This window comes from Bombyx mandarina, chromosome 03 (assembly GCF_030267445.1).
Source record: "Bombyx mandarina strain Sakado chromosome 03, ASM3026744v2".
Lineage (NCBI taxonomy): Eukaryota > Metazoa > Arthropoda > Insecta > Lepidoptera > Bombycidae > Bombyx > Bombyx mandarina.
Window position 1 is genome coordinate 9,185,425 of NC_143210.1, and position 21,943 is coordinate 9,207,367.

The 21,943-nt window shown below is 38.7% G+C and overlaps 2 protein-coding genes across 2 annotated transcripts in view; one reads left to right on the top strand and one right to left on the bottom strand.

Annotated features, from left to right (window-relative positions):
- The window catches only part of LOC114251575 (estradiol 17-beta-dehydrogenase 11), a 54,316-nt gene that overhangs the window by 9,687 nt on the left and 22,686 nt on the right, over positions 1-21,943 (top strand). Inside the window, exon 2 of the mRNA XM_028185894.2 lies at positions 16,017-16,418. Within this exon, the coding sequence (XP_028041695.2) occupies positions 16,112-16,418 (307 nt within the window). The 5' untranslated portion in view covers positions 16,017-16,111. The remainder of the gene's footprint in view (positions 1-16,016; positions 16,419-21,943) is intronic.
- On the bottom strand, positions 8,572-9,940 carry LOC114240827 (uncharacterized). The gene is made up of 2 exons (XM_028171513.2): positions 9,234-9,940; positions 8,572-8,792 (listed from the first exon to the last, which is right to left on the bottom strand). The coding sequence occupies exons 1-2, from the start codon at positions 9,580-9,582 to the stop codon at positions 8,593-8,595; spliced, it is 549 nt and encodes a 182-aa protein (XP_028027314.2). The 5' UTR covers positions 9,583-9,940; the 3' UTR covers positions 8,572-8,592.

Consider the following 21,943-nt stretch of genomic DNA (forward strand, 5'->3'; position numbering starts at 1 on the left):
ATTTTAAAGCGGATTGTTCTCTGAATGGAATGATGATGGTCAAAATTAAAGACATCAAACCGCCCACCCTAACCGGTCTTGGCTTAGGCCAACGACACACTAAGACAGTGTGGTACCAACTATGGTTTTGTTGCAGTGAAATGATACCACTAATTACAATTTTATATTTAATTAAATAGCGATCAAATAATACAAATGTTAATAGCGAAGCACCAGCGTATGTTTTGTCTCGAACTCAACCGAATGACCACCTTTTGCGAGTACCGACGAATATTATATAAAGTGCGATGCTCCAGCGCAGGGCCGTACTCAGCGCAGGGCCGCACTCAGACTCGCTACAGCACTCCCCTCCGAGATCGCTACGGCGATCGAAGTTCTGCTCTAGCTAACCCTGGTAGTAGTCCGGGAATCGCACTCGTCTTCCACTTCTTGTCTTCTTCTCGGACTCTGGTGCAGGTGACAAAGTGGCTGCTGGGGATGGAGTAGGAGGTGTATCTGCAACATTTATAGCTTCTCGAGTTATAAAAGCTGGCTTCAGCCGATCTAATGAAATATTGACCTTTCTACCGTGGACTTCAATCTTAAAAAATTTTTCGTGACGTTTCCACACTTTGTGTGGACCAGAATAGGGCGCTTCAAGGGGTCTGCGAACATGGTCCTGTCTCACGAAGACATGGGTAGAAGTTTGCAGATCTCTTGGTACGTAAAATGGTCCTTTTCTATGCCATGCCGCTGGTGTAGGTGTAAGGCTAGACATCTGTTTAGCTAGGCGTACCGCGAAGGAAGTAACATCACTGGTAGTGTGATCTTCGTATGGAAATAGAAATTGCCCAGGTAAGCGTAAAGGTTCTCCATACACCAGCTCGGCAGCAGAAGATTGAATGTCTTCCTTCCAAGAAGTACGGATGCCGAGCAGCACCAGTGGTAAAGCTTCGGTCCATTGGCTAGTACTGTGGCACATTATTGCTGCCTTCAGCTGGCGATGGAGTCTCTCAATCATCCCGTTAGAGCTTGGATGGTAAGATGTCGTACGGAAATGCCTAGCTCCCACCATGGACGTGATGGACTTGAAGAGAGCTGATTCGAACTGTCGACCCTGGTCGGTGGTAACTTGAGTGGGACAGCCGAACCTTGATATCCATCCTGATACGAGAGCAGTTGCGCAAGCTTCAGCAGTGATCTCCATCATCGGTATTGCCTCAGGCCATCGCGTAAAGCGGTCGATGACGGTAAGGCAATATCTGTAATTAGCAGAAGGGGTTAGTGGTCCTACAATGTCGAGATGGATACAGGAGAATCTCGACGTGGTCAAAGGAAAACGGGAAAGTGGGGCTGTTGTGTGACGGGTAACTTTGCATCGCTGGCAGTGCAAGCAATTCCTTGACCAATCTCTGCAGTCACGACGTATTCCAGGCCATACAAATCGTTCGGTCACAAGTCGGACTGTAGCAGCACCACCTGGATGGCTAAGACAGTGCAGTGAGTCGAAAACTTGCTTCCGAAAATCAGGTGTGACGTAGGGTCTTGGCGGTTGCACTGACATGTCACAGTACAGTTCCGTGTGTGATCCAGCTGGAGCTATCTTCCGTAGCTTTAGTGACGATCCCTTGCTGAGTAGGTTTTGTAGTTCGGGATCTGATTCCTGTGAGAGGGCTAACTGATGGAAGTCAATGGCTTGTACCTCCTCTATACGTGACAACGTGTCTGCCACAATATTCTGCGTACCAGGTATGTACCTTATATCAGTGGTGAACTGTGCGATAAAATCAAAATACCTGTACTGTCTTGGAGAACAATTATCTTTTGACCTAGAGAAAGCGTAAACGAGTGGTCGGTGGTCGGTGTATATACTAAAGTTTCTAGCTTCTACCATATGCCTAAAATATTTAATTGCTTCGTATATCGCTAGTAACTCCCTGTCATATGGACTGTACTTCCTCTGACTCGGACTTAATTTTTTGGAGAAGAACCCGAGTGGTTCCCATTGGTCTTGTACACGCTGTTGCAAAGTCGCTCCAATAGATACGTCAGATGCGTCAGTAACTATAGACAACTCAGCTTGCATATTGGGATGTACCAGAAGTGTAGCCTTGGATAATGCTCTTTTGCATTCTTCGAAGGCTTCCAGCTGTAGTGGGGTCATGTGGACAGGCTGTGACCCTTTTACCTTCTCTCCTGCCAACATACTGTGTAGAGGTGCTTCAATAGTCGCTGCATCAGGAATGAACCTTCTATAGAAATTCAACATACCGAGAAACCTTCGGAGCTCCTTCACTGTTCGTGGTACAGGAAAATCCTGGATAACCTGGACTTTCTCTTGAAGAGGACGTGTACCTTCAGCAGAAACATGATATCCAAGGAAACTGACTTCATTTCTACCCCAAGAACATTTGGCTGGGTTGATTAGGACGCCATACTCTTTTAGTCTGGCAAGTACCTGTCGCACATGGGTCATGTGAAGATCACGTGACTCGGAAAAAATTAACAAATCGTCCATGAACCCATAGCAGAAGTAATTTAAGCCTGTGAGCACTTCATCAATAAACCGCTGAAAAGTTTGAGCTGCGTTTCTTAGACCAAATGTCATGTACGGGAACTCAAACATGCCAAAGGGTGTGGTGATCGCTGTCTTGGGTATGTCAGAGGGATTTACGGGAATCTGATTATAAGCTTTAATAAGATCAATTTTTGAAAAGATAGTACATCCAGAAAGCTGCTGACTAAAGTCCTGAATGTGGCGTACAGGATATTGATCGGGCACGGTACGAGCATTTAGTGCACGGTAATCACCACAAGGTCTCCAGCCATCATCCTTCTTTTTGACCAAGTGCAGCGGTGAGGACCATGGGCTTGACGAACGCCTTGCCGTGCCACATGCTAGCATGTCGTCAAATTCTTTCTTGGCGTGTCGCAAGCGTTCGGGATCCAACCGTCTAGGTCTACTCGTAACTGGTGGGCCAGACGTAGTTTTAATAAAGTGCATAGTGTTATGCTTAGGTGTACTTACAGTACCCGCAGGTCGTGTAACTTCTGGGAACTCACGTAGAAGCTGGTCAAATATTGAATCACCGGAAATTGTCTTGACCGATGCCACGCTATCCGGAACTTTCTGATGTGATGCTGGCACAGCTAGTGAAGTAGTCCCATCTATAATTTTGTGATTACGGCAGTCAATTAGCAGGTTGTAAAAATTTAAAAAATCAATACCAATAATTGGCTTTGCAATGTCTGCAATGGTAAATTTCCAAGAGAAAGCACGGCGCAGTCCCAAATCTAATGTTATATGTATCTGTCCATAGGTATGTATTACTGAACCATTTGCGGCAGTTAAGCTATACTTGGCTTGCGTACAGGGTGTTCTCATAGCTGATCTAGGATACACACACAGGTCCGACCCTGTATCAACCAAAAATTGTATTTTAGAATGTCGGTCAGATATGAAAAGTCGGCCTGAATTAGTTGGACAGTCATAGGCCGCTACTTCCGGCTGTCCATGGAGTTTTCCGACTGCCATTGACATGGTTTCCGACATTTTGTTGCTCGACCAGAGAAATTAAAATGGTACCAACAATGAGGGTGGTTTTCAGGTGGCTGACGTAATCGTGACCGCGACCTGGACCTATCCCTTTTCTGCCTACTCCGTGACCGTTGGCGTGCATGATGATAACGACGGTTCATGTTTGTAGTGAGCAATGCTACCTGCTTTGTTAATTCACTAATCTGGTTGGCCATAGTCTCAATAATTGTTGTGGGCATACCTTGAGCTGAAGTAGGCGCGGAGTGGGCTGTACTCGCTACCTGGTATGGTGCAGAGGGTGCAAGTTCGTGTATTTTATCCGCCAGGTCAGCTAACTTATCGAGTGGAAGATCCGACTGGGAAGCTACAATAGTCTGTATATTACTCGGCAATCGACTCGACCACAACGTTTTCACGAAATCGTCCGGCACTGAAGGTCCTGCCAGGTTACTCAAATGTCTCAAAAACTGAGACGGTTTGCGGTCCCCTAACTCTTCATGCATTAATAATTGTTTTACCTTCCGTTCTTGAGATGCAGATAACCGTTTAATTAATTCCGTTTTCAGTTTGTTATATTTTTCTTCGGTCGGAGGGTTGGTTATAATATCTTTTACCTCCGATATGTGTCTGTGCTCCAAAACGGCGATGACGGAATAAAACTTTGTGGAGTCCGTTTTGATATTCGCCAACACGAATTGGCCCTCCACCTGCGCGAACCATAGCTCTGGTTCCTCTGGCCAAAACGGGGGTGGACGGAAACCGATTCTCGACGTTTCTAGCGAGGCAGCATATGAGGTACCCTCCGTGTCCAAAAATTCGTCCGGCGTCGCTGCTGGCTGCTTTCTTTGTTGTGGCTCCATGTTCCGTGTTCGTATTCGGCGTCACCAATTGTGGTACCAACTATGGTTTTGTTGCAGTGAAATGATACCACTAATTACAATTTTATATTTAATTAAATAGCGATCAAATAATACAAATGTTAATAGCGAAGCACCAGCGTATGTTTTGTCTCGAACTCAACCGAATGACCACCTTTTGCGAGTACCGACGAATATTATATAAAGTGCGATGCTCCAGCGCAGGGCCGTACTCAGCGCAGGGCCGCACTCAGACTCGCTACAACAGATAAGAGACCGAATTCGCGATATTCTTTAACAAGATATACTTTTTTACTGGAGGTAGGACCTCTTGTGAGTTCGCGCGGGTAGGTACCACCACCCCGTCTACTTCTGCCGTGAAGCAGTAATGCGTTTCGGTTTGAAGGGCGGGGTAGCCGTTGTAACTATACTTGAGACCTTATAACTTATATCTCAAGGTGGGTGGCGCATTTACGTCGTAGATGTCTATGGACTCCAGTAACCATTTAACACCAGGTGGGCTGTGAGCTCGTCCAACCGTCTAAGCAACAAAAAACAAAAAAACTTAATTCTGATTTGACTTTTTATTTGAAAAAAACACTACCATTCATGGAAATTCTAATAGCACTTCCAATTTTAAAAGGCGATTTTGAAATTAGCTTTAGCAGTACCAATGTATTTAAAACAATGTTTTTATTATGTCTATATTTGACAGCAAGCCTTAGTCTACGGACACGAAACTTGCGATGGCGGAGCGATGGCGACAGCGGCGCGACGGCGATGTATACAAAAGCATTGCACAGTATGGGGACGGGCACGAAACGGGCGATGGCGGAGCGGGGCGATCGAGCGATGTACGGGCGATGATGGGGCGACGGCGACGCGGAAGCGACGAGAACAAACTACTTTGGTTTCGTCGCTTGCGCGGGTACACAGTGTTGTGTTCAGTTATTATTTTAGTAATGGAAATTGATAATGAGGAATTTATAATTTAACAAGGAATTTAAAATTTCATTGAATGACACCTTAGCTCGTAATAAAGCGTAGAAAATTCTCCCAAATTGCGTCTTCGTTGATTTATTGGATGAACACCATCTCTAGGTAATAATAATTATCTCAATAGGAGACTAGGCTCCAATAGTTCTCTTCGACGTAAACTCATGATTCGCACAACACTGCTCAAGCGCGACTGCCCGCCAGCTTGTTTCGTGCCCGCGCGAGATATCGCTGCCTACCCGCTCCGTGTCGCGTCGCCCCGCTGCCGCCATCGCTCAGCCATCGCAAATTTCGTGCCCGTAGACTTATTGTTACAAATGTCTATAGCCTGATTACCGCTCTTACCACTAGGTATACCACGTTTTTGGAACAATCCATTTCTGAAATAAAAGTACCCTAGATTATTCTCTAAAAATTAATCTTCGCAGTTGCAGTTCTTCTTACCAGCTAGTTAGACCAAAGACCCTTCGCATTTTAAAGTCGAAGGTAACTGACTTTTTTCCTTCACGTTTGGAACCTCTGGGTCTGCGGAGGGACTTCGGTTCCCTCTGTATTTTGTACCGTATGTTCCATGGGGAGTGCTCTGAGGAATTGTTCGAGATGATACCGGCATCTCGTTTTTACCATCGCACCGCCCGCCACCGGAGTAGAGTTCATCCATACTACCTGGAGCCACTGCGGTCATCCACAGTGCGTTTCCAGAGGTCTTTTCTGCCACGTACCATCCGGCTATGGAATGAGCTCCCCTCCACGGTGTTTCCCGAGCGCTATGACATGTCCTTCTTCAAACGAGGCTTGTGGAGAGTATTAAACGGTAGGCAGCGGCTTGGCTCTGCCCCTGGCATTGCTGAAGTCCATGGGCGACGGTAACCACTCACCATCAGGTGGGCCGTATGCTCGTCTGCCTACAAGGGCAATAAAAAAAAAGCGTTTTTGTTAAATTTTATAACAAGGCATAAAACTAGATCTTGAGTCATTTAAGAATATGCCAATAAAAGTTTTGATAGAATCGGTTAAGCAATTTAGATGTACATACATATAAGCTTGGTGGGTAGACATTATCTTGCTGAACACCAAGTAAAACGAAGTCACTTTTTGATTCCTGATTTAAGCAACAATATGTTATCTTAACAATTCACTTTAACACTTGTTCAACTTTAACCAGTACGTACAACAGTCACTGAATCACACAACGTAACAAGGATATAGTAAGTGCACCAGGAAAACGCAGTCCAACGAATGTCAATTGCGAGGCACGTACCGCCTTTTTATACTGGCCGGCGCAGCTGGCTTATTTATGAGTCACTTCTGTTGCACCTGTTGTTTACGAGTGGAACGACACGGCCGGCGCACCTGGCTTGTGTGAGTCACTCCTATTGCACGTGCTATATAACAGAAATATCGTTAACGCCGTCACGGCCATACTGACGTGCGCTCGTCCTCGTGCGCGCATTCTTATGGTATGTCTGTGACCAACAAACGTGTTCGTTCATCCTGACATTAACGGATGCAACTTAAAACGTGGTCTATGATATTAACAATCTAGTACGGTTCGGTTCCCATAATTCTTCAGAAAATCTTAGACTGGCTATAAAATATAGCCTTCAGACTGCTTACATACCTGGGCCAGTTCATTTAAAACTCTTCAGGTATGTAAGTATGTCCCTTTTAACTTAGACCGGAATTGTTATCCCTTCAGTTTTTCGAACTGGACCGGATAATGCTAGACCGAATCGCAATCCCTGTAGCTAATTGTTGCGGCTAGTCCGGATGAAAATCCCTATAGCCAAGCCATTGGACCGGACAGACCCTTCAATGACTTCACACTTTTTTTTCTCTTTTTTTTTCTTTGCTAGTCCGGACCAACATCCATATAGCCAATACAATTATTATTTTTTCTCTTTTTGTTTTTTTTTTCACTCTGCGTGTACGGTAGCATTTGTTGAAACATTTCTTAAACCAGAACATTTATACGGAATTTCTTCAGTAATAATGCGAGACCGACCGTCGTTTTCTTCATTTCCAACACCTGCACCCGAGGTGCCTGAGCTTACAGACATTGTATCACTACCGACAGACATAGTATCGCTATTTGCGGACAAAAATGTTGCTTCTATTGTCAGTGATAGAGTCGTCATCATTAAGATCAGTTTCATGAACAAGATTACTTAACTCATCTGTGTACGCCGTCACGTCATCGTCACTATAATTTTCAGAAATTTCTAGTTGGCCTGACGGGCCTCGAGGTACTTCGCGTAAGTTTTCATGGGGAAATTTGTACACTCTACTAGAACCATTTACATGTCTCAACTTATAACTATCGTTTTCCAAAACTGCAGTAATGTTTCTTTTTTTTTTATGATTGAAAGATTACTGGTGGCCCGGAGGCCTTTCCAGCTTCACCAGGACGGGTAGGCGAGCAAAGGCTTAGCCAAGAGGGGTGGGATTTGCTAACAACTGCCCGAGCGCCTCCGAAGGAGACCTAACAACTCAAGAGCAATTGCTTCGCGAATGAATCTACTACCGGATCGGAATCGCGACCCACTGAGAAGATCCAGCGAGAAACTCAGCGGGCTGATGCATGGGTTAGGTTGCACGTCGACCTCTTTGTCGAGTTCGACGAGTACGGTTACTGGGGTTCCTTAGCGTGCTCCTAGTGTTAGAGCTGAAGGTATCTAATGCAAGAGTTATTGGATCTGATGGATCCGTAAGGGCGTGTCTAGGGTGACTACGGTGACTTGCTCCTGCGTGATCAGGATTCGGGGTGCAGTAATGTTGAAGGGACCTTTATATTTTCGGTCTAATTTACGAAAACAAGATCCCCAGCGGAAAAGAGTTTGACTTTAGCTTTGCCTCGACTAAACCAAGCTTCTGTTTGTGCCCATTTTTTGTTTTTTTTTTGTTTTCGCAGGCCTTCGACCATGCTAAATCAAGATCTAATCTAGAGGGATTATCACTCTGTTGAAACTTTAGATATTTCAAGTGAACTACCCTGAACGGTAAACATCTATTCTATTGGAGTAAACCCTGTTATTCGACAACGTGTACTATTAAGGGCGAGTTGAATATCCCCTAACTGCTCTTGCCATGATTGGTCCGAGTTACTTTCAGATCAAAGAGTGACTTGTTCATGAAACCGCTCACCATTGAATAAACTATGGCTTTGTTTTATAAGACTACATTCTGACCTTAAATGGAACATAAAGGGGAAGCCAAAACCACTTATCTGTAACACACTGAAGCTCTGGAACACCCGTTGACGTCTCTGGTTGGACCTGCCACAGCACCTGGAGCAGTGACGTTTTTCTTCTTGTAGCGCATGGAACACCCAGAAGCTACATGGCTCGCATCACAGCACACGTAACAGCTGACTTGCAGGTGAGAGCCGGGCGCCCACGGATGAGGAGGTTGTTCAGGTTTTGCTGGAATATCGAAAAAAGTTTGAGAGCAGTATCTGTCGCAACACCCTTCGGCACGATGCCCAGGTTTTTCGCAGAAATGGCAGCTTCCACGGAAAAAAACTTCGAGAGCGTTTTGGTTCTTTATCAGGATCTTCGTTTTTTCTTTTGAGGGTAAAGCCACGTAATGTGCGAAATAGATGATTTTTGGTGGTAATAACGACAGAGTTCAATTCCCGACGGATCCTTTCATCACACTGCGACAGTATTGATATAGCAAATCTGGTGGCTATTTTCTGGCATATTAGCGTCGGGAATCTTCTTTATAAGTTGCCATAGCCGGATACCGGCTTCAGCTGGTCCCTCTTTGCTTTCCATTTCAAATTTAATAACCAGGTCGAAGTGGTCTTGCATCATTAGAGAATTTTGTCAGCATCTCTTAAATAGTAGGCCAGGATATCTTACCAGGCTGTATTTTTGTGAGGCAAGTAGCAGCTCGAGCCGTAAGCGAATGTGTGAGAGTCAAAATTAAATCTACACCATCCAATTTCTTCTGTTCGATGATCATTTCGCTCAGCGTACACCAATTTACAACATCAGCCTCCGGTTCATCCGGGTCAAAATTGACCAATCTGGTTTGTGAGCTCTGGCTAGGTCGATGAACTGACATACTTTCAGTGATTCTTTGTAACATGGCTTCCATCCCAGATGAAAATAATGACATTTGTTCAAACATCATATTGTTGGCCGAATTATTTGATGACTGCAGTGGAGGTGAGTCCGACACTTCTGATATAAGCTTGAGGGTAGACATTATCTTGCTGAACACCAAGTAAAACGAAGTCACTTTTTGATTCCTGATTTAAGCAACAATATGTTATCTTAACAATTCACTTTAACACTTGTTCAACTTTAACCAGTACGTACAACAGTCACTGAATCACACAACGTAACAAGGATATAGTAAGTGCACCAGGAAAACGCAGTCCAACGAATGTCAATTGCGAGGCACGTACCGCCTTTTTATACTGGCTGGCGCAGCTGGCTTATTTATGAGTCACTTCTGTTGCACCTGTTGTTTACGAGTGGAACGACACGGCCGGCGCACCTGGCTTGTGTGAGTCACTCCTATTGCACGTGCTATATAACAGAAATATCGTTAACGCCGTCATACATATGTCTGGGCAAACAGGCAGAGAAGAGTTTAAACAACACGTGTTTTTTTGGAGTCATCAAACAACAAAATCTTAAAAGGCTTTTATGTAGAAATCACAGATCGACACCATATTTCTATTTAGTTCAAGTTACTAACTAGCTTTAAGAGTTTCCTTTAATGGGTGAAAGGGTGTCTGGGAATTCCATCGCTTGGCATCATAGCGTTATTTATATATAACCTAACAACAGATCTATTAAATAAACATTTTTTTGGGAAGAGTATGGTGTGTAGTTGCTTGGTTATTACCACAGGCTGCATTGATATCAATTTATCCGACGAATATTTTAGCTTATTTTCGGATGGTTTTCAAAGCGTTATAACAAAGAGGTGGCTCGATCTTAGGTAGATATCTGAAATTAAATAGACAAATATTAAAAAAAAATAGATATGGTATAAAAACTTTGATCTAACGAATCTTAATAAATTACTTAAAGTAACTACTTTCGTTTTTCTCCATAAATCCGATCTCTTTTTATCGAATCAGATAAACGATTTTCCACTCCCAAGTCTAACAGGATCCATTTTTTGGATAATATCGTTTTTTTTTTGTTGTAAAGATTAATCTATTTCTGATCGCTCCAAGCACCTTCTGGTAAATACCTGAATAGACTACTAACCGAATATGCATATAAAAGTATGATAAATTAATATAAGGTCTGATCTGAAATCCCCCTAATTTGAAATTTTAAAGCACTTACGAAAATTCAAAAGAAAACAAATAATATTATAACACACACAAATAAATTTCCGTACAACGAACTTGAAAATAATATATTCTTGAATTAGCTAAGCTATTAAAATTCACATAATATTTTTTTTTAAGCGATCAAGGTGTCGTATACAATAAAAGGAATTTATAAGTACGTGTATTTGTTGCCTGTTGGAAAAAAAGTCGATATTTCTATGCCTTTTAAAACGATAGTCGACTGATTGTAACGTAGATTTATAAAAACTGCGGTAAAAAATAAACCTAACGTATACTCGTGCAATATGTCAATCATCGACCTAGCACCTGAAGGTTGTTTTGATTTCCTTCTAGTTTTTTTAGCTTACATACCACGTATATTTTATCCTTATTCTGTTCCCATCGAGTGTATTATGTGATTAGTATCACGTTCTTGGTAATTAATTCTTGTGTTTAAAAACAGTTTTCCCGATCTCAAAATATTGTGAAATACTGCACAATGTGAACAGAATAATAATGTTCCTTTTAATATTATCTCTCGACAATGATATAACTAAATTTCAGGAGTCTTTAAAAAACCTCATGACTATCACGATGTAATTTAGAAAAGGGACACGACACGATTTTTATGCCTTGATTGTGTTTTTATGCGGTCATTCCGTCTCCTTATGTTATGATCGCATCATCCGCCAACGCAATACTCTATTCAGGATACCTTTAACCACAGTGTTCATCCAGAATTCGCCCAGTTTCCAGAGATATTTCCGGCTCTCGAATGATCCACTCAATTACTACTCACTATTAGGTAGGCAGCAGCATGGCTCTGCCTGCGTCCGGGAGTCACTCACCATCAAGTAGGCCGTATGCTCGTCTACGGCAATCAAAAATAATGCAATCAGTAAATACGAATAATTGCGTATAAAATGTAAAGAAAGTGTAAAAAATATAGCTTTGAGTGAAGTAAAGAGTTCTGTGAAATTGAATTCTGTTTAGAGGGAACTAAAAAAATGTCATTTCTTTGTTTTTACGGAGCAACACATTGGTGCTTTATTTAAGGTAAAAGTAGAAACTAATTTTTAAATATATTTATTGGTATTAGATTTAGATATAATGTGTTTTCATTGGCACGTGCGCACGTGCGTGAGCATGTACTTATCCGCGGGATAACTGTAGGTACTCCAAGCTCTGTTATGTCCAAGTTAAATTGTTATTAATTATGCGGTTTTGTTTATTTTTCTTGATTATGAGAATCGTTTGTAAATCGATGTCTGGTACCTATGTATGTACATTTGTAACTTGAGTGTTTGAACGCTGGTCTAGTCAATTAATATTTTATATATTTTATCACAGTTTTGGTTAATATTATCGAAATCCTTTTTTTTTAAACATCTGTTGGTTTCTGGAATATTCAGCGTGTTTACCTTCAGAAAATTTAATTTAAGTTCACTCTAATCGGAGTCACACCGCTTAAGAGGCAATTAGGCGGTGTGACTCCGATTATTAAGCCAATGTCTGCTTTACTACATTTTTACTGATGGTAGGATCTCTTGTGAGTCCGCGCGGGTAGGTACCACCACCCTGCCTATTTCTGCCGTGAAGTAGTAATGCGTTTCGATTTAAAGGGTGGGGCAGCCGTTGTAACTATACTGAGATCTTAGAACTTAAATCTCAAGGTGGGTGGCACATTTACGTTGTAGATGTCTATGGGCTCCAGTAACCACTTAACACCAGGTGGGCTGTGAGCTCGTCCACCCATCTAAGCAATAAAAAAAAATTTATATAAACTTTTTATATGATGATTCGAAAATAAATAACTTCACGCTGCGGCCAAAATAGAAAATTTAAGGCAGCTGAAATCGCGTTATACAGCTAGTAGTAGTAAATCATAAATCTCGACATCAGAGGCATGAAATTAAATTTTCAAATCGTCCAAACGGGAAATGGGAAACGGGTTATGATTTCATTTATGACTTTGGGATACAATACGATGAAGATTTTCCACAATGTCCAAACATTGTTGTTGTACGGCAAATGAATATTTTAAATTTATTTTGAAAATGTCTTTAGCGCGAGTTACCTTATTGTCTTCAAGGTTAACTACCGCTACAAAGGCGATACCGACATCCTAACCTGCATTGGGAAAGAAAAATAATATTACAATTTCAGACATTTTTTTTATTGCCCGTTGCAGGCAGACAAGCATACGGGCCACCTGATGGTGAGTGGTTACCGTCGCCCATGGACTTCAGCAATGCCAGGGGCAGAGCCAAGTCGCTGCCTACCGCTTAATACTCTCCACAAGCCTCGTTTGAAGAAGGACCTTTCATAGCGCTCGGGAAACACCGTGGAGGGGAGCTTATTCCATAGCCGGATATTTCAACGTTTTACAAATTTTCGTGGTCTCTTAGAGGCATACACGATCAAAATCCAGACTTCGTAGTATTATTTTGATTATATCTGACAGTCGATATTTCTCTAAGCGACAATTATAGCACTTGCCTTGTCCGTAAAAGGTGAGCAGCAACAATAATTACACCACAAAGCTATTTGCGGTTCTTGTTCTCCTTCAGCGACGTTTGTAATTAGCTTCGCTTATATTATATGCTAACATTGCAGACAGGGTCGTGTGGTAATCAAACGTGGGGCCTTTAAAGGAATCAGCCTCCGTTGATTTTCTGCTATCTTAAATAATCGAAAAATTGAATACGGTATGTACATAACTTTGGAAAAAAAAATACCTAGTTACAGTGCTTTTTCATTGCATGCCAATTCGTGATGAAACGAATTAGTGTATCAACCATATATATAAAACTGCATCGTCTGTACTGGAAAAGACAAATTGGTCGTAAGACATTTTTTTGTTTTATTTTGTTGGATTGAATTCTTTTTTTTTTGTCCTGTATGGGTGGACGAGCTCACAGCCCACCTGGTGTTAAATGGTTACCGAAGCCCATAGACATCTACGGGTGGACGAGCTCACGGCCCACCTGGTGTTAAATGGTTACCGAAGCCCATAGACATCTACGACGTAAATGCGCCACCCACCTTGAGATATAAGTTCTAAGGTCTCAGTATAGTTACAACTGCCCCGCCCTTCAAACCGAAACGCATTACTGCTTCATGGCAGAAATAGGCGGGGTGGTGGTACCTACCCGTGCGGACTCATAAGATGTCCTACCACCGGTAAAAAACGCTGTAAGTTCGCTGTAACCATGTTCGAACTAAGTACATATTATATTGTATCGACCTTCACAATATAAGGCGGGAGTACACGAGCTTCGTTTGTGCAATGGTTGCACTCGCCGCCGTCTAGCTATTACAACATCCATGGATCCGCGAGTGGATGCGTAAAATAGAAAGACCGAACCCGCTATAATTTATCTGTTACGATTATAAACAATTTCTTTGAGGTGCTACATTCTGCTCGAAGACAAAAGAATACTTTTTTTTCTTCTAGTTTTAGTCCTAATTTCCTCTAGTTACCTACTACTTCTTTTTATTAATTTGTAGTAATGATTTTCTTCTTACTCAATTGCTTAATAGGTCTTTGATGGCAAATGGATTGGAAAACTAATGCATTTCGATTTGAATGATTGATCAATACAATTCAGATTTCGACCTATTGTCTCAAGAGGACTGCGTTGTTGAGTTGTGATATATATATTGAGTCCGTTAATGGCAGGTGATATGATTGTTGTCCATCCACTTCATGTTTCAAGGTGCGACGGTTCGTCAGCCCGTACAGCGTAAATTAGCAAAATAGAACAATATCATCCAAGGTCTGGTAATGTACCAGCTCATGTGATATTATCTGGTTTTATTACCTAAATAATACATTGTCACTCTGAAACTTATGTAAGAGTTTGCAAAGAAAATTATCAGATTCAATTGATTTGCAACGTTGCATTCGTAATGAAAATTATATCCACAAATTTACATATCAAAAGACAATTCTAGCTCAAAGTTCGTTGGTGCGATGTTATAATTTTCTATGTTAAAAGTCTTAAAACGATCTATGTATTAACATATAAAAACGTACACAATAAAATTAGTCGAAAACGGTCCAGCCGCTAAGGAAGATTCAGTGACAAAATTACGTACGTATTACTACTGGTGGTAGGACCTCTTGTGAGTTCGCGCGGGTAGGTACCACCACTCTGCTTATTTCTGCCGTGAAGCAGTAATGCATTTCGGTTTGAAGGGTGGGGGCAGCCCTTGTAACTATACTGAGATCTTAGAACCTATATCTCAAGGTGGGTAACGCATTTACGTTGTAGATGTCTATGGGCTCCAGTAACCACTTAACACCAGGTGAACTGCTCGTCCACCCATATAAGCAATAAAATAAATAAAATTTTCACACAAAAGTTATGCCATAAAGTTTTCGATTTTTTTTTTTTAGCGCTGTCCAATAAATGTTAGGAGATAACAGAGATGATTTCGGGAATTGTGACCTTAATTTTTTTTTTATTATATTCATGTTTCTAAACAACTTGCAATCTTCTTTTTTGTTTGTAATATTCTTAGTATGTTACAAAAATTGCAATTTTATAATAACGTTTTTAATATTTCAAGAAATCATCAGATTGGCCTGTTTGGATTGTTACTCAATCATTCGTATATTGTTTATCTTACATCAAATCTTAATTTGTAATTAGAACATTAGTTAATATGTATTCATCTCACATTAGTAAATGCCATATTTACTACATCGTTTACTAATTGTGTTGTTTTGAGATACTAAATATGTTTAAAAATAAGGTTCATAGTTTGAATGACTCATTCATTAATTGAATAGTAAATACTCTTCGTGTATATTTTATTTTTTCCTTGACACTCAGCAGTTCCATATCAGTGTTCAAGCTTACAGCATCCTAAGTCTGTTTGATTCTTGTAAAGGATAAATAAATTAGTGTGAATTAAAATATAGATTTTTTTAAATTACAAAACAGCTCATCTGGTAACACATGCTATGCCTTTGAAATAGTAAGATAAACTATAAGCAAACGGACCTAGAACTTTGAAATTTAAATTATAGAGGATTAATGGCGAATATTATCCATTAGTATTTAACTACATTGTAAACGTTCTAAATAATGAAAATCCTATTCTTTAAGTAATACAGACGTGTGATAAAAGAAAAGACATCTGTTTAATTGTTTACCACAGTGTATTTATTATATTTCATACTTTCATACTTATAGATATTTTAATCTCAACTTCTGTAACGGAACATTTATTCTTAAATTACACGATAATTGTGATCATTATAGAATGTTCCTATCACACTCTTTGAATATATACACATGTATGTTTTGTTACTAATGTACTTTTTCATTATTTCCAGGTACACGACAAAAAAGGTCCATTCGAATCCGGTGTGTATAAAGTGATGTAAACTAACCAAAAACTTAAGCGAGTATCACAAATAAACAAAAAAATATGTCTGAACAAACCCAAGAGTATATAAACGGGATGAGACCGGGACCTCTCACGCGGGAGATCCCGGAGTGTATGAGGGACAAATATACCGTCGTGCAATCAATTATGGACGTTATAGTGTTTGTCATCGTCGGTGTGGGATACGTTATACAAGCGATATACAGGACTATAGTTGGGTATCCTAAGAGAGATCTCAAAGGAGGCGTGGCGGTTGTTACTGGAGGCGGCGGAGGCTTGGGCAGTCTTATAGCCTTGAGGCTAGCGCGACTCGGCTGCACCATTGTCCTGTGGGATATCAATAAGCAAGGTAAGAAAAAATATTTCGTCTTGAGTATTCAACGGTTGGAAGGTTCGAAGAATCTATAGTTATGATTTAATATAATATTTTAATAATGATATTTATTTCACAATCAATAAGTGATGTATGTTGTGTCGAGATCTAATAAAACAAATAGCCAACAAAGGAATAATGATATTACAAAATTTACAATACGTATGTGTAACTGTATAACGCTAGTTGCAATAGTCTATAATATATATATATAATATAGTCTTTTTCAAAAGTTTGTAATTCCTCATTATTTTTTTGTACTTTTCATAGGAAAACATGTTCATTACATGTAAGTTAATAATAATAAAACAAAAACTAGTACTGTTGACCTTGGCGTTAATTAAAATAGCCATTGTCAACGACCTGCAATTTATTGAAAACATTGATTGGATCTTAAAAACGAATAAAACTTATATCATAACTGCAGCAGAAATGATTTAATCACTCCATCTATAAATAAATCTATATGTTTAAAATTTTATTGTAGTAATAACAATGAAATTCACTGTCCATAGGTATTATTTTATCGTTGTTTCAATCAGCGGTTTCGATGCTAGTATTTTTTTTAGAACCGCATTCAAATAAGGGTCAAAAACTTTTCGAAATTTTTTGGAGTAATATAATACGGACAGAGATATATTTTAATAGTTATCAATCATCTCATAGCACTGTTTAATGAGTTTGAGTTACTCGGTTTGAGGCCACTGCCTTTTTGTTCACGGTTGGCGATCGTCAGTGCCGTTAGCAATTTAAGTAGTAGGCACCTTTCTTGTAATTTAATTTATTATTTGTGCGTTTGCTTACTGGCGGTAGGACGTCTTGTGAGTCCGCATGGGTAGGTACCATCACCCTGCCTATTTCTGCCGTGAAGCAGTAATGCGTTTCGGTTTGAAAGGCGGGACATCCGTTGTACTGTTAAAAGTGAGACCATAGAATTCAAGTCTCAAGGTGGGTGGAGCATTTACGTTATAGATGTCTATGGGCTCCGGTAACCACTTAACACCAGGTGGGCCGTGAACTCGTCCAACTACCTAACCAATAAAAAAAAAGTAATGATTCTATACCATTGAATTGATTTCTTTATAATATCATCTGTCTAGTTGCCATTAATTAGACTATTTCTATTACTTATTAGGTAGACGGTGAACTTGCTCACGGCCCGCGGTGCTAATTGGTAACCGCAGTCAAGACGTCTAAGTCTCAATTCTATAGCATAATAGCTGTTCGTTCTGTGTCTTTAAATTGAATTCAGTTACTGCTTCTCAGTAGAAGCATGTAGAGTTGTAATCAAGGAACTAAGGTAGACTTGTGATTAGGTTAGCTGTTGAGGCGGTCGGCAATCATAAATCTTCGTTTGCAACATTTGATCTTTAATACCATCGATATATGTTTAAACAGTCATAAGTCAGATTAGAAACGGGATCATTGCACATGGCAATAGGAAGGAAAGAATCATTTAGTGTTTTTGTTAAAATATTTATTTCAAGGAAACGAAAATATATTTATTTTATAAGTTATTGGCAAAAAATTTAAGATGTTAAAGGTAATTAATTAATTATGGAGACCGTACAAAAAATAAGAAATTTTCTTGCATTTGAACATTAACTTGACGTGCGAAGTTATGAGTCAAATCACATCATAAAAACAAAACAAAAAATATTCGACAAGCTCGCATTGATCTATGTATACCTTATAATAGTATGTAGTTATTCAAACCGATTGAATTATTATGATATTTTTTTTGCTATTTATAATTTATTGTGCTTTTATAATTGAACCATCCGTCTTCGGCGCCACAATTCCCGGTCCTCTCAAGCGGAGGCTATCAGAAGCCCGCCTAGACAGAGTCGCCAGTTCGCCCCCCCCGACACCCCGTTGATTTAGAACCAGCCTGAGTCAGGGAGCTATACGTCACCCGGCAGTTCTTACACAAGACACGTGTAAAACAGCTATCACGTTAACTTCTTGGGTCTGCCTCACCGGTCCCCAAACCGGTATACAGTAGATAGAGACTTGAAACACTTAGGGGACCTAGTTTATGTTAAGATGGATGTTTTGTTTTACAGGCACACAAAACTATAGACTCCTTTCCACTCCTTCTGAAACGTAAATAATAAATAATAGTGTAAAAAACTAAAAAAAATACGCTTTTATAGAAAATCCAATTAAAAAACTAGACGCTTTTTTACAATAAAATATTTTTTTCTTACACTATTTTTAATTCATAATTATTAAAAATTATTTTCTATTTTGAATAGTTGAATAGTTTGAATTCTAGTTTGAATTGTTATCGGTCTTTAATAAGTATGCCAAATTTCGAGTTAATCCGACGTTTTGAAAGTGGATCAAAATCATATTCAAAGATTCCGTTACATACTAACATACATACGTCTGAAGCTAATAAAAGCGTATTAAATATAAAACAGATTTTGCAGTCTCTCGGGTATCTCATTTAAAATTGTAAAATATTTACACTTAAAATAACTTTCGAAAGGTCCGCGTGTCATCACCACGGTCTAAGGTCAAAGCCGATAGCGCAACGCTTTATTTATGTTCACAAATCAGTATTACCAATATTTTACAATATTTGCGCTAAGGTACGGATTACTATACCATATTACAATGCTGGGAAAATTAAATATTCGCGCGTAGACTACAAAGTTTGAAATGTGAATTGTGTACTTAAAATTTTAACAATGCCGACTAGCGCCGATGCGTTTCTCATACTTCTTTGTAAACACGGAATTGTGCATAAGTTTGTGTTTATATACATAAGTATAATACGGACTATTGGGCATGTAATACAAATAAAAAATATTGGGTAGGTATATTTTCTTATTAAATTAAATCAAACCGCGGAGCAATGCTCGTTTTGTTACGAAAATATTAGTCTCTTAGCTATTCTATTTTAAAATAATGTGGTTGCTTCATTTGAATTGTCTTAGTTTTATTTATTGCCAAGACGGCATATCTAATTTTAACTGTACGCCGCTTCTGTAATAGTTAACTGAAAGTACTAAATAAATTTAGTTGGTTTCAATATGTACATTGAAGCAGTTGTTCTATGGATTGATTTAGAATGACTTATAATATAACTTACATGTTGTAATATAATGTAATAATTGAAAATATCAAATGAAGAGCAGAAACCAATTGCTAGTTTTTTTTTTATTGCAAGTACGAACTCACGATCCATCCGGTGTTAGGTGGTCACCAGAATCCATAGATATGATTGGAACGCGAATAGAGTCACCGCTTTGAGTCTTGAGGTTAAAGTCACTGTCGATACCATAGTTACACAATGCTTGTCCTGCCCCTCAAACCAGAAGACATGACTGCTTCGGTATTAGGCTCTACCACTGTTTACTATGATGACTATTAACTGATGTATATTTTTTTTTGCATTAAATAAATATCTATTAATTGGTCAAAATTGTCATATGTACGGAAGTACTGAATTTGAAATAATTGGTTATAATAATTTCATAATAAATTTAAAATTAAATTAAAATTATACTTGTTTTCCTGATATAACAATGAAATATGAGAACTAAATGAGCGGTTTAAAAATGTATACTTGTAGTTGTTTATGTCGATAATATTTATTTATCTTACCAATGGTTTTAATATGATAATTTAAATGTTAGTTCTTCAAGGATCTTATTTATAATCGTCCTAAGTAATTAATTATCTTAATTTTGTCGTAATACCTTACTAGACGCGACGACGAGAGAATAGATTTCAAACCTATAGACATCTTACAGAATCATCAAAAACTGTACTTTTAAAGCGATTATAAAATATCCCGTTAAGTGGCATTAAGGCGATTCGCTACAACATAAAATACTTCGCTTCTCGCATATTCGTGAGTTCAAAAATCGAACAAAAAAAAAACGACCATTTCCAAAAGTTAAAAGTAGGTAATGCAAGGCACTTTTATTGAATACTACTTTAATACAACAAGGTAGCTAAGCAAGGTTAAAGTTTTAAATTATGACCAAGCAGGTAAGTTTAGAAAAAACATTAATTAAAGGATGCTCGTTATAACGAACATTTTTTATTACATTATTTTATTAACCTCCAAAGAAACTTGATTTATGACGACTCTAATTGCAGATATGGAAACTTCTCGAACAAGTTCCTTTATGTATTGTATTGAAATTGATTACAAATCTCTATTAAAATTTTAGTACGCAAAGATTCAAATTAGCATTCTCATTCCGTGGCCTTAAGGTCGTATTTAATGGATAAATGTTTATCCGCTATTACTTCCATACTACCATCCTTTTCACTGGATATTATCAAGTTAAATAATGCATCCCAATTGTAATAGTATAATAATTTTATTCTCGCTTTAAGATCTCGCTTGCTTATTTAAATTCAATATGTTTATTTTAAAATTTATTTTATGGAACACATTTATTGAAAAACCGGTTGCAAAAACAGCCCCCATTCCGAACTTTTGAAACAAAATACCGACCTTGGGTTTTTATCTTGTATTTTTAATCTCCAACTCTCTGTAATATAATTTTTAAACAATAAGAGAAAATAAATAATACAGCTAGGATGTTTTTTAAATGTATGAACGAATTGAAAATTTCGTGGGAAAGTTCGTGTAAAATTGTGCTTACATAGAACCTTAAAAGGGATTGTTAAAAAGAATTATAGTTTCCTGAATTCGACCAGAATGCAACGCTGGTCAATGTTTTCTCCTAATAGATATGTGATGCGGATCATAAACTCCGTAGCCGGCATCCTTTAAGGGTATTTCCACTCCAAAGCCTCTTTGGAACCTTTATATGAATTTATTCCAACACTAAAGTTAATGATTACTAACACAGCCAAACAAGCTCGATGGAGCGAAGCGGAATAAAACGACCTTGCGATTCACTTGCTGGTCTTGTAACTAATTTTTTTTGTTGTCTACGTGTATTTGCCAAGTTTGATATTGCAACACTTTGACTGATTTTAAATTAGTTCTTACATTGGAGAAATTTATTTTTTTGTATTTCCACGCGGCTGATAGTTGATTTTAAAATCTAACTTTGCTGAAGAAACTAGGGAGATTTTTATGGGTTTAAATATTTATGTGATAATAATTTAACATATACATATAAATAATAAGAGTCGAAGAAAATGTTCAGTTAATAAATAATTCAGTTCAAAACAGTGATTAATTTCAATTTGAGAATTAATTTCAAATTTATAGTGTAATTAGGTTAAATGATATCAATCATGAGGCCATTTTGTTGGAATTAAAACAAAATAACACTATTAAGTTAATTACCTGAGATTGATGGAACGATTAATTTATATTAAATAGGTTAAAGAGTTTATTTGTTAAATATACAAGAATGAAGCAATAAAAATGCCATTACATGCATTTTATAACCATTGAAAAACAGTGTGAGAAAAACTAAATTAACGCAAATTTAAAAAAAAAACAACAGAATAATGGTTATATTGAGTTGTAGTTTTGAATTTAAGTAGACCCAATTACT

Bases quoted from the DNA above. Each gene is read 5' to 3' on its own strand.
- LOC114240827 (XM_028171513.2), bottom strand. From the start codon at position 9,582: ATGTCTACCCTCAAGCTTATATCAGAAGTGTCGGACTCACCTCCACTG. The intron at 8,793-9,233 runs GTAAGATATCCT...TCGATATTCCAG, and splicing joins CCTCACAAAAATACAGCCTG to CAAAACCTGAACAACCTCCT.